The sequence below is a fragment of the Phalangium opilio genome, unplaced genomic scaffold (genome assembly GCF_054372755.1).
Source record: "Phalangium opilio isolate 3A_F unplaced genomic scaffold, DU_Popi_V2 ptg000024l_1, whole genome shotgun sequence".
Taxonomy (NCBI): Eukaryota; Metazoa; Arthropoda; class Arachnida; order Opiliones; family Phalangiidae; genus Phalangium; species Phalangium opilio.
In genome coordinates, this window is record NW_028324155.1 from 8,807,929 (window position 1) to 8,820,590 (window position 12,662).

Genomic DNA, 12,662 nt, shown 5'->3' on the forward strand with positions numbered 1-12,662 from the left:
TGTGAAAAGTGTGCTGTTGTGAAAGGTGTGCCTTTTAGGGTCCATCCCGCTGAGTGTTCGCGTATTTCCCCGGGGCGAGAAGCCGAGTGAAACTTCTTTGTATCATTTTCTTTAAATTTCATGAGTTTAATTATTGTTTAAATTATATATTTTTGAATATAATCATGTCTAACACCGAAGGGAAGCCTGCCGTTTTGATATTAGGAGGTAAGTAACTTTTAAATCAATTTTTAACTATTTTAATCGAGTCTGGGCGTTGGACACATGCTTTACAAGGCTTAAAAATGCGGGAAAACAATAAAACTAATTGAAAATTTTAAATTTATGTTATTAAACTATGAAACGTAAGTCCAGTTTTTTTGACAACTGTCAAATCTGACATGTAGTGGTTTCTTATATAACTTGGATTAACTTATATGAAAATATCGATAGTTATTGATTTGACATTGAATATAGATTTTGAAAAACTTCTTTATGTATAAATTATTTACTTCTTTCTCTATAATTAAATAATATTAGAAGTATATAATATTTGGTTAATAAGAAGTATATAATTTCGAAGTACGACCATAAGCCTATAATTAAGCTATCCCAGTAAGTCTAACATAAATATATAATTTCTTTCAGGATGTGGTTTTATAGGGCGCCACTTAGTGGATCATCTTATAACCAATGAATTAGTGTCCAAGGTAAATTATATTAATTTTTTTAATCAAATTAATCAGTAATTAATTAATGATTAATTTATTTAGATCAGAGTTTCTGATAAAGTCCCTCCTCAAATGTCTTGGATGAGTGAAAAACACCAAGAAATATTCGGCCATTCTTTAGTTGAATTTAAAAGTGCCAATTTGATTAATCCAGGTAATTAAAAACCCATATTAAACAATTAGTTAATTAAAAATAAAATAAATTAATTATTATTAATTTTAAGGTTCCTGTCAAAATGCATTTGATGATCCTGATGTAAACTATGATTATGTCATTAATTTGGCTGCAGAAACAAAACCTGGCCAATCAGATCCAGTAATAATTAATTACAAATTAATCTAGGTTAATTCTAATTAATCTAAGTTAATTCTAATTAATCTAAAGTTAATTCTAATTAATCTAAAGTTAATTCTAATTAATCTAAAGTTAATTCTAATTAATCTAAAGTTAATTCTAATTAATCTAAAGTTAATTCTAATTAATCTAAAGTTAATTCTAATTAATCTAAAGTTAATTCTAATTAATCTAAAGTTAATTCTAATTAATCTAAAGTTAATTCTAATTAATCTAAAGTTAATTCTAATTAATCTAAAGTTAATTCTAATTAATCTAAAGTTAATTCTAATTAATCTAAAGTTAATTCTAATTAATCTAAAGTTAATTCTAATTAATCTAAGTTAATTCTAATTAATCTAAGTTAATTCTAATTAATCTAAGTTAATTCTAATTAATCTAAAGTTAATTCTAATTAATCTAAAGTTAATTCTAATTAATCTAAAGTTAATTCTAATTAATCTAAAGTTAATTATATTATATATATATATATATATATATATATATATTATATTATTATAAATGAGTCAACAAATAAGTATAAACAACCCAATCAAATTGATAAAATTAACTATAAAAACCACATTTATAGAAGTGATAATCAACCTCTAGAAGTAGCCGACTCCTTTAATGAATATTTCTCCTCGCTTGGAGAAAATTTAGCCAAAGACATAATGTCGAAAACTATAGACACGCCAATAACTCTAGATTCCAGCGACACTAACTCTAAATCGTTATTTTTCTTGCCGATTACTCCAGTTGATATTACAAAAGTTATTGATACCCTTAAAAACTCTAATTCAAAAGGTCACGATGATATAGATATAAAAACTTTAAAAAAACTTAAACAATTCATAGCAATTCCGCTATCGCATATTATAAACACATCCTTAACAAATGGGGTTTTTCCTAATATTCTCAAGAGAGCAATAGTTGTACCGATCTTTAAATCAGGCGATAAGACCGACTTAGGTAATTACCGACCGATATCTCTCCTTAGCAATATTTCAAAAATATACGAAAAAATTATCAAGAACCAACTAACAGAATTCTTAGAGAAATGCAATTATTTTTCTACAAACCAATATGGCTTTAGAAAAGGTCTAAACACTAGTGACGCGATTCTAAAAGTAACGGAGACATTATACAAGACCATAGACCAAAACAAAAAATCTATCGGTATATTCCTCGATTTAAGGAAAGCTTTCGATACGGTCTCCCATCCTATACTCATTCAAAAACTTGAGAAAGCTGGCGTACGTGGGGTACCACTAGACTGGTTTAAAAGTTACTTGAGCGGAAGAGAAACAGTTGTGAAAATAAATAATACGATAAGTAATACTCACGTTGTGAGGTTCGGAATACCACAGGGAACAATCATTGGCCCGGTGCTATTCCTAATTTATATAAACGACTTATGTAACACAAAAATTCATGGCAAATTGATATCTTTTGCCGATGATACCACTTTATTATTTGAAGGTAATACTTGGCTGGAAGTAATAGAGAAAGCACAAAAGGACTTGAACTTAATCCACACGAAATTGAACCAAAACTTGCTAACTCTAAATACTAACAAAACTAAATACATCTGTTTCTCTTCAAGAACGATAGAAAACTTACCAGATGAAATTAAAATCCACGCCAGTAACGATTGCAACAATTGCACCGCAAAATGTCTCATTATAGAAAAAGTTAACCAAATTAAATATCTAGGAATAATAATTGACAGTAACCTAAGATGGAGAGATCATGTAGGTCACGTAACAAAGAAAATACGATCGTGCTTGTATAAATTCTACAATGTCCGTAATTTTCTGGAACTTCCATGGCTAAAGAGGATATATTACGCCCTAATACAGTCCGTCATATCATATGGTATAATAGGCTGGGGAGGGACATACGAGAGTATTTTAGAACCTTTGGAAGTTCTACAACGAAAAATTATACGTATATGCTTGAGGAGAGATTATCGTTACCCGAGTCGACTACTTCATAAGGAGTTTAAAGTATTCTCTGTCAAACATTTATATGGAAAAGAAATACTGTTGTATACATACAAGAGCAAAAATTATATGGAATATACAAATAGTTATACCACTAGATTTATGACAAAGGGTAATTTATTAATTCCCAAAACTAGTAAAACCATAGGTCAAAAACATGCCTCTTATTTAGGTCCGAAATTATTTAACATATTAGATAATGATATAAAGAAGTGCTGCAGTCTAGAAATATACCGTAAAAAAATTATAGCATGGCTCATAGAAGTCAAATACTCCACGCTAACCTCTATTCTCAATAATGTCTAACGAAAGTACTATTTTATTAGCAATTAATTACTTTCTGGTTAATCAAAAGATGTACGAAGTTCCCCAAATTATTCAAGTATAACAATTATAATAATTACATTAATTTAAATATAACTATATACATAACCCTGCCACGCACGAGCTTACACTCATGTGGCAAAGGGTAGATGTACCATTTTTGTATGAAAATTTATGAGTAACATAGACATCAATAAATTAATAATAATAATAATAATAATAATAATTCTAATTAATCTAAAGTTAATTCTAATTAATCTAAAGTTAATTCTAATTAATCTAAAGTTAATTCTAATTAATCTAAAGTTAATTCTAATTAATCTAAAGTTAATTCTAATTAATCTAAAGTTAATTCTAATTAATCTAAAGTTAATTCTAATTAATCTAGGTTAATTTTAACTAATTAATTTTAATTTAAAACAGGTTTATAAGGAAGGTATTGTTAAACTAAGTTTAAATTGTGCAAAAGAAGCTGCAAAACATAAAGTTAAACGTTATGTGGAGGTGTCATCTGGTCATATGTATTCCAGTGAAAAGGTAAATAATTAATTTTCATTAATTAATCCATCAATTAATGCATTAATAATTTTTTTACAGAATCCCATTAAAGAGAACACTAAAACTGATCCCTGGACTTCAATGGCCCGTTTTAAATTAATGGTTGAAGAGGAATTAGCCACAATGACTGACTTAAACTATGTAGTGATACGTCCAGCCATTGTTTATGGCATGGGGGATAAACAAGGAATAAGTAATGACGCCCCGCCCCCTTAATCTAATTGTAATTAGTGTTAAAATTAATTAGAATAAATATGTTTTCAAGCCCCCAGGTTGGTTGTTGGCGCAGTTTACCGTCATTTGGGTGAAATGATGAAGTTATTATGGACAAAAGACTTAAAAATGCACACTGTTCACGTTAGTGATGTTTGTCGGGCAATTTGGCATTTGTGCTTAAATGGGAAATCAGGGGAAATATATAATGTGGTTGATAAAGGAAACACAAGTAATTAATTCGTATTATTTGATTAATTAATTATATTATTTGATTAATTAATCATATTATTTGATTAATTAATCATATTATTTGATTAATTAATCATATTATTTATTAATTAATTCGTATTATTTGATTAATTAATCATATTATTTGATTAATTAATTCGTATTATTTGATTAATTAATTCGTATTATTTGATTAATTAATTCGTATTATTTGATTAATTAATCATATTATTTATTAATTAATTTAATATTTAGCTCAAGGAAGAATAAGTGAAATAATTTCTGAAATTTTCAACATCAACCATGATTATTTGGGCTCAATCGCTTCCACTTTCGCCAAGGTATTAGTAAGTGTACTCTTAATTAAGTTAATTATTTATTAATTAAACTAATTTGATATTTGTTTATTTATTTTAAGACTGATATGACGGGTTTAGTGGATGATATTAATGATAAACATATGGGACCATGGGCTGAAGCTTGCAACAAAGATGGCATTGTTAATACACCATTAAATCCCTATTTGTATCAGGTTAGTAAATTAAATATATTAATTGAGAGGGTAATTATTAATTAATGATTACTATGGTTAAATTTTAAGATTTTTCTGTTTATTTTGCTTTTTCTTTTAATTTGACTGAATTTAAATACTATATTAATTAAGGGTAATTAATGATTGAGTTAAAATTTGGTGACAATTAATGCAGTTTTTATAAATATTTTAGTTAATTTTCATTTTTCTTTTAATTTGATTAAATTTTAAATGTTTTATCTTTTAATTTTATTTAATTTTAAATGATATTAACTTTAATTAAGGAACTATTATATTTAAATACTATATTAATTAAGGGTAATTAATGATTAATTGGGTTAAAATTTGGTGACAATTGATGCAGTTTTTATAAATATTTTAGTTAATTTTCATTTTTCTTTTAATTTGATTAAATTTAAATGTTTTTTCTTTTAATTTTATTTAATTTTAATTGAAATTAACTTTAATTAAGGAACTATTATATAATAAACACTTGAATATGGATGGAAGTAAATTAGAATCACTTGGATTTCAATATCAGGTGCCTAATATTAATGAAGATAAAGTCAAAGAGGTAATTAAATTAAGATTTCCTTAATTGATATATTTTAATTAATTTTTGGTCTATTTAGATCATAATGGATTACGTTGCTATGGGCATTTTTCCACCATCATTGGTTCAATAAACAAAGGAAAAACAAATGAAGAAACAAACAACATTCAACAAAAAAATGGACAAGAAAATCCCTAGTCAGGAAGAAAAACTGATTTTGATAAAAAAAGAAATTTGGTTTTTGGCTCAATTTTAATTAAATTTAAACTAATTTTTAATTATTTTGGTTCCCTAAAAAAAAAAAAAAACCTAAAATGCATTCCAAAGATAAAAAATAAAACAAAATTGTGCCATTCCTTAATCCCTCCCCCCCCACCTTAAACTAAATTATTTAATTTAGTTTAGTTTAGTTTAATTAACCATTTAACTCATTTTTTTTAGTAAATTAATTAATTAAATTTCCAAAGTTAATATTAAAACTGATTTGTTAAGTTTATTGTTAACTAGTACTAATAATTAATAACTCCATTGTATCTCAATTTAAAAGAAAAAGAAAGAAAACTAATATTAATTAGTTTAGAAATTAAATTTCATCTCATTTTTTTAATATGTTAAATAATTGTATGTTAATTGTAGTTTTTCCAATATTTGTTAAGTTAATTGAATTCAATTAACTACTAATAATATTAATTAATTACCTCTTTAAATGTTTGTTAAATTAAAATTAAGTTTGTTTAACTCAATTAACTACTAATAATAATTAATTACCTCTTTAAATGTTTGTTAAATTAAAATTAAGTCTGTTTAACTCAATTAACTACTCATAATAATAATTAATTACCTCTTTAAATGTTTGTTAAATTAAATTAAAATTAAGTCTGTTTAACTCAATTAACTACTAATAATTAATTAGTAATTTCCTCTTTAAATGTTTGTTAAATTAAATTAAGTTTGTTTAACTCAATTTGTATGGTACTAAAGAAAATTAATTAGCTAAGTATAATGAAGGAAACAATTAAAAAAATACTGATTACTAGATTTTTATAAAAGTGCCTCGAACAAAAATTATTAATTAATTTGATGGTAATTACTAATTAAAATAAAATAAAGTTATTTTTGCTAGCTGAGGCATAATTACTAATTACTAAGTATATATTACTGTCATTACCTTTAAAGGAAAATTCAAAATTAGCCCCTTCTTAGCCCACAAATTAACTTTAGGATATTATTAATTAAATTTAATTGAAGTCTCCAATTAAATAATTAAATAAAACCCTAAAATTTTTAAATATTTAAATATTTGGAATGGTACAAACAAATAAAGTAGTGGTAAAGTTTAGAAAGTACTGGTGCTGAGAATGATGCAATTTTACTTTAGAAGTTTTCCTACTAAAAAAAAACCCCCTATAGTCCTACTATCGCTATAAATCTTATATATATACATTTTTTACTTCAATATACCATGAAATAAAAATAGTATTATAGTTACGCGTAATTAAAAGATAATTAATAATCCATTGCTTAATGTGATTATATTTAATAATATTTACCTAATTATAATCCCCCCTTTTTACTAAGCATTCCATTTTATTGTTATTTCTATCTATGTTTGTATTATTTTAACTAAGTTATTAGGGTCAACAACTTATTTTTAATAAAACCTAAAATATTTAATTTAGGATATAAGAATTTAAATTTAATTCTTTCAAACTCAAAGCTTTTGTGAAATAGAATTGTTGTTTTTTTTTTTTTGGAAATTTTCCATTGTGTTTTTGAATTTATTAATTATGTCAAGCTTAATTGTTTTGTGAAGAAAATTAATTAATTAAGAAAACTTTGTACTACTGTCACGATCTACAGTGAATAAATTGCTGATACTTTTTTAACAATATACAAAAATTTATTGGCCAGTCTTCTGACTTTTGTCTCCCCCTGAACCATTTTCTTATTGAATTGACCTTTTAACTCTTGTTGTATAAGAGTTACATGGAAATCCTCCGCGTATGTTATAGCCCTATTTCTTACCTTTCCAACGATACTAAATTCTTGGGCCTACAATAATCGGGGCACGAGTAATTAAGCAAATTTGAAAACGGGTAGTTACTATTCTGATCAGTAGGCAAAGGCGACATTTAGGGTGAAACAACACCGTGTTAATCCTATGGCCCCTGTAGAAATGTTTACCACTCAGCGCACCAATGTCCTGGGAGAAGCTAGCTTACAGGCAAAACCCCAAAAATGATCTTCTTCAGATTGTGTAAGAGATATGGGGAAATCCTTTTTAGTTTGTTATAGCCCAATTTCTCACCTTTCCAACGATACTAAACACTTAGGGTTACAACAATCAGGGTCCGAGTAATTAAGCAAATTTGAAAACGGGTAGTTACTATTCTGTTCAGTAGGCAAAGCCGACATTTAGGAGGAAACAACCCCATGTTAATCCTAGAATGAATGAATGAATGTTTTATTGACCCAAAAAATAATAATCCCTTTTGAATCAGGGAGGAACCCGCAAGGGGTTCACAGGTCAAAAATAAAAAAAAAATTTTACAAGCAAAATACCGACAATAATAATAATACAAAACAAATATCAAATTAATAATACAAATATCAAAATATGCTAACCACAGAACAGGCTAAGGAGGGCGCTGGAGGCGAGCATTTGCCCATTTAGCAAGAAGACATTTAGTTATAACACTTATTGCAATATTTACATCTACATTTACATTGGGACCAAGTGACAGTCTATCAGCCAGCGTGGCAGCCCCAACTTCTTGGTACGGCTCTCTCTCTTTTTCCAAGACTGGACAATATAAAAGTACGTGGGCGACATCCTCCCTATCCGCCCCACAGAGCGGACAGCTACTCTCCGCACTACCAAAGATTTGGGCCAACCGTTCAGCTGTGGGTAGCGCCCCCGACCGAGCCAGGAATAAAAGCCCACTACCAATAGAGTTGTCGTAAAGTGGTTCTAGGCCCGGGCGAGCCTTTAAGGCGTAGAGGTTCAAGCTTGGATGGCGAGCGAGCTCTAACCGCCAACGTGCCTGAGAAGATTCAGCCACCGCCTCATCAACTCGGCTGTACCACCCATGTAGGGATTCAGCAGCCCTTTGCGACAAACCAGCGCCATATTGCTCGTGTAATCGCTCTACGCGCTTTAACCACGTTGTCTTGCGGTTCATCGCCCGGACGTAGAAAAACACCCGCTGTGCAATGCGCGATTCTGCCATAAACATAAGCCGACCCAGATACCGGAGTTTACTTTTGGCCTCCCTCTCCTCGAAAGTAGACCAGGCCATTTCACCTTTGACGGCGCCATAAGAGGTGATAAAATTTCCGCCCAACGCAGCCTTACCCACGGAAAATTGGGCCTGATCAAGGCGGCGACATGTAACAGTGCTGAGACAAAGGACCTCATTTGCGTAAGTAAGGGCTGGGACCGCCACCGCCTTCCAGAGCGTCCTCATGACGCTATATTTATTATAAGAGTGGTAACCCTTATGTTTGATAGCGCCCGCCAGACGGTTTGCCTTCGTCGTCAAAAAATGCTCGTGGCACTCTAAAAACTTTCCCACAGTTGTCAGCTTGACACCAAGGTATGTCACCTCAGACACTTCTGACAAAACGCTGCCCTGAAGGGAAATGGGACCTGACCCACCCTGCATAGACAAATGATTTGAGAGTACCACACATTTTTCAGAGCTAAAAACCAACCCATACTCGGCTGCATAAGACCCACAAATATCTAAAATGGCTTGTAAACCTAAACGGGACTCTGCTGTCACAAAAATATCATCCGCAAAGAAACCCCCCGGTATTCTAAGTTCCTGATTTGCGCTGCCAGGGTATCGAAGAGGGAACCCAAAATTTGATGTTCGCAGGGCCCTATCTAATGGTTCTAGGTATAAAGCAAAAAGAAGCGGTGAGAGAGGACACCCCTGTTTCAACCCTACTCTGCTAGGCATGAAGTCCGTGACTACTCCCCCAAACCAAAAGCGATACTGCACATGCTCGTATAGTGTAGCCAGAAGGGTTACGAAAGGAACTGGAATTCCCAGGGACACTAGGACCGACCACAAACGCGGCCGGCTGACGCTGTCGTAAGCCTTACGTAAGTCTAGAAAAGCAAAAAACACCGGACGTTGCTCAATTCTAGCAATGTCCAACAACTGAGACACTACAAAAATACTATCTGCACCTCTCCTATCCCTCCTGAACCCGTTCTGCAACTCCCCTAAAATATTATTATCTTCAACAAAACGTTCTAAGCGAGCCTTTAAAATCGCTACAAATAATTTAGATATGCACTGTGATAGGGCAATTGGTCGGAACGAAGCGAGATTCTCAGCGTCTTTTCCTCCACCTTTAAATAAAAGTTTTATGTCCGTGAGCCCCCATGACTTTGGGGTAGCCGAATGCCGTATGACACCACTAAACAAATCACATAACACCCGTCGTGAGCACCCGTCAAGAGATTTTAGGAGTTCATAAGGGATACCGTCCTCGCCCGCGGCTTTACCCGATGGAAGAGCGGCTAACGCAGTATCAACTTCCTGGATGACAACGTCCTCATTTAGCGATCCATTATAAGTTAGCCCCACTCGGTCAACCAGCCCGGAAAGAGAAGCATGGCACTGTAAGAAAGCGGCTTCCTCCGTCCGGTAGAACTCCGAGACCCTCGTTCGTATGGCAGCCGGACCCGACAAAACTGTGGATCCATCCTGCGCCTTTACAGCCGCAACGGTCTGGGGAGGGGGAGGTGGGTTAAATAACCTCCAAAATTTCTTGCCCGCCAAGCGTTTATCAGACAGAATGTCACGTTCTATGGCTCTATTTACTTCACTTATTTTACTCGCAACAAGCCGCGTCACTTCCCGTTTAAGAGTGCAGTAAGAGTTCCAAAGCTCCTTAACATATTCAGGTGAAAAAGGACTGTTAGGGTGACTACGATCACGCGCTGCTTTGCGGTAGAGACGGTTTGCCTCCTTGCGTTTTTGGATGGCCAGCTTAATTTCGTGGTCAAACCAACGCTTTTGAGGGCCCCGCGTACCAGTACCCGATGTCTGGCCTAGCGTGTTTGATGCCGCGGATAGTACGATAGATTGGAAGTCGTCTAGCGTTAAAGACGGCGAACCCCTCAAGGCTTCGCTGACCGTCGTATTGTACTCTTCCAATTTTTCAGGGTTACCAGTTCGCCAACGCGGTCTGGGGCACGCCGGAACGACAGATGCGCCACGTCGACCCGATATATTCAAAGTCAATGTTAACGCGTTATGGTCACTGCCAAGGCTAAATAAACCATCCTCATCAATATCCATGCGCGAGAGTTTCTGGATGAACTGATCATTGCCAAGGGCATAATCGATGGTGGTAGCCAACCCCCGCGCCGACCAGGTGATCCTGCCAACGCATACCTCGTTCAGAGTATTTATGATAGTGAGGTCGTGATCGATGACCCATGACACCAATGTGCGACCCGTTTGATTGTCTCGACCATCCAAGTCCGGAATGTGCGCGTTAAAATCTCCCATGATACAAACCGGTTTTCGACCAAGGGTATTTAATTGGGCTAAATCCCTCGCGAGACATTGGAAAATACTGGCATTCCAACTGGAGTCCTCTTTATCCGTCGCTAGGTAAACAACTCCAACTAGTATCTCAACCGAACCGCATTGTACTTCTACCCACATGTGCTCGTCGCAAGAACGGACAAGGCGACACGGGGTAGTATCCGCCACCACGAGTCCCAGACCACCGCCTTTCTTTGCCCCACTCGGTCTATTTAATCCAAACCAACGAAATCCCGGACACGATTCTGGACTTTCATCATCGCGTAAGTGCGTTTCCGCAACAGCGAAGACCTCAGTGTTTGTTTGGATCATTTGAGGGTATAGTACCGACCACAATTCACGCTTAGGGCCCCTGTAGAAATGTTTACCTCTCAACACACAAATGTGCAGGGAGAAGCCAACTTACAGGCTAAATCCCAAAAATAATATTGAAAAATTAAAATTGCTCTGATTCTATAAGAGATACACGGAAATCCTTTGGTATATTATAGCCCTGTTTCTCCCCTTACCCACGATACTAAATATTTTGGGGAACATCTTTCAAAAAGCGAAATGGTCTATATTATATCTAAAAATAGACCAAAACCCCTTCATAACTAAAATTTCCTTCCGAATAAATGTTTGAATATCCAATGAGTGTAAGTAAGTAAGTAAGTAAGTGGGCCGATGCGATAGCATCTGGGCGGGCATTCATTTTGGGGGCTACCGTTTTATGGCAGTAAAAACAAAAAATAAGTTTGTATTAAGTCCCCATTCGTTTTTTTATACCGAAGGTATTATTGGCGAGCAAAAAGCTTACGTAAGAGTCCATTGGATTCGGTTTGCTTCTCGGCGGGAGTAATGCTTCCATTATTTCTATTTCCATTAGGCTAAAGTAATTCTAGCCGTTACGCCATTCCCGCCCCCCCTCTACCCATAATCCTCCGGAACGCTTTCTTTGCTGCGGGGGTTAGCCTCTCAATCGGCGGTGGTAGGAACCAACCAAATATCACTTTAGCAGCGCTATGAAGCTTTTCCCGAACTCCTCAATATACGTCCGAAACCCTAACGTCGGACATACGTCTTCTAGCCCAAAAACCATAGTGCCCAATAACACGCGAAACAAACAAGATCCAACAGGACCATTCGGAGCCCACTGCCTGTACACCAAGGGACTGCGGTGTCGTCTGCTTCACGGAACATCCGGTGGTAAGTGGACATAAGACGTTACCACTTCGCCAAAGTCCTTTTGTTCGAAATCATGTCTAACCAGTTAATACTGATCATCTAACGTCAAAATACCCAAAAACCCTTACAATTCCATAGAGGTTTAAAACTATACCCATATAGAAGTAGACGTACGTTTGTACGTGTACGTCGGGATGCGAGTAATTCAGAAGGCATGATGAACGTATATGCTAAAATGAATGGCTTTTTTTCCCCTTACAGCGGCCATTTTATTTCAGATAGAGTGCGCTAGAGTTAAGGATGGAAAAATATATATAAAAAGAACATCATTCTGGGCACGAAACAATTAAGAGATCCCCCCCCGCGTCCGAGCCTTTTTGCTGCTAGTGTTCTAACCATAACCAAGTACTGGTCAAGATAACGCGCCAGTACTTTAAGACTTAATGGCATGGACTATAGGTAAA

At 33.8% G+C, this 12,662-nt stretch overlaps 1 protein-coding gene and 1 long non-coding RNA gene across 3 annotated transcripts in view; one reads left to right on the forward strand and one right to left on the reverse strand.

Moving 5' to 3' along the window:
• The window catches only part of LOC149692721 (uncharacterized), a 54,554-nt gene that overhangs the window by 7,089 nt on the left and 34,803 nt on the right, over positions 1–12,662 (reverse strand). The window lies entirely within an intron of this gene.
• Positions 46–7,360, forward strand: LOC149692724 (uncharacterized). Of its 2 annotated transcripts, none has more exons than XM_089868583.1 (11): positions 46–207; positions 628–689; positions 753–864; positions 935–1,026; positions 3,798–3,911; positions 3,972–4,125; positions 4,198–4,377; positions 4,632–4,723; positions 4,795–4,908; positions 5,381–5,482; positions 5,541–7,360. In XM_089868583.1, the coding sequence occupies exons 1-11, from the start codon at positions 165–167 to the stop codon at positions 5,592–5,594; spliced, it is 1,119 nt and encodes a 372-aa protein (XP_089724709.1). In that variant the 5' UTR covers positions 46–164; the 3' UTR covers positions 5,595–7,360. The 2 variants fall into 2 exon arrangements, with proteins under 2 accessions (XP_089724709.1, XP_089724710.1); XM_089868584.1 differs by having other exon boundaries at positions 4,632–4,717.

Bases quoted from the DNA above. Each gene is read 5' to 3' on its own strand.
- LOC149692724 (XM_089868583.1), top strand. From the start codon at position 165: ATGTCTAACACCGAAGGGAAGCCTGCCGTTTTGATATTAGGAG. The intron at 208-627 runs GTAAGTAACTTT...AATTTCTTTCAG, and splicing joins TGCCGTTTTGATATTAGGAG to GATGTGGTTTTATAGGGCGC. The intron at 3,912-3,971 runs GTAAATAATTAA...ATTTTTTTACAG, and splicing joins ATATGTATTCCAGTGAAAAG to AATCCCATTAAAGAGAACAC.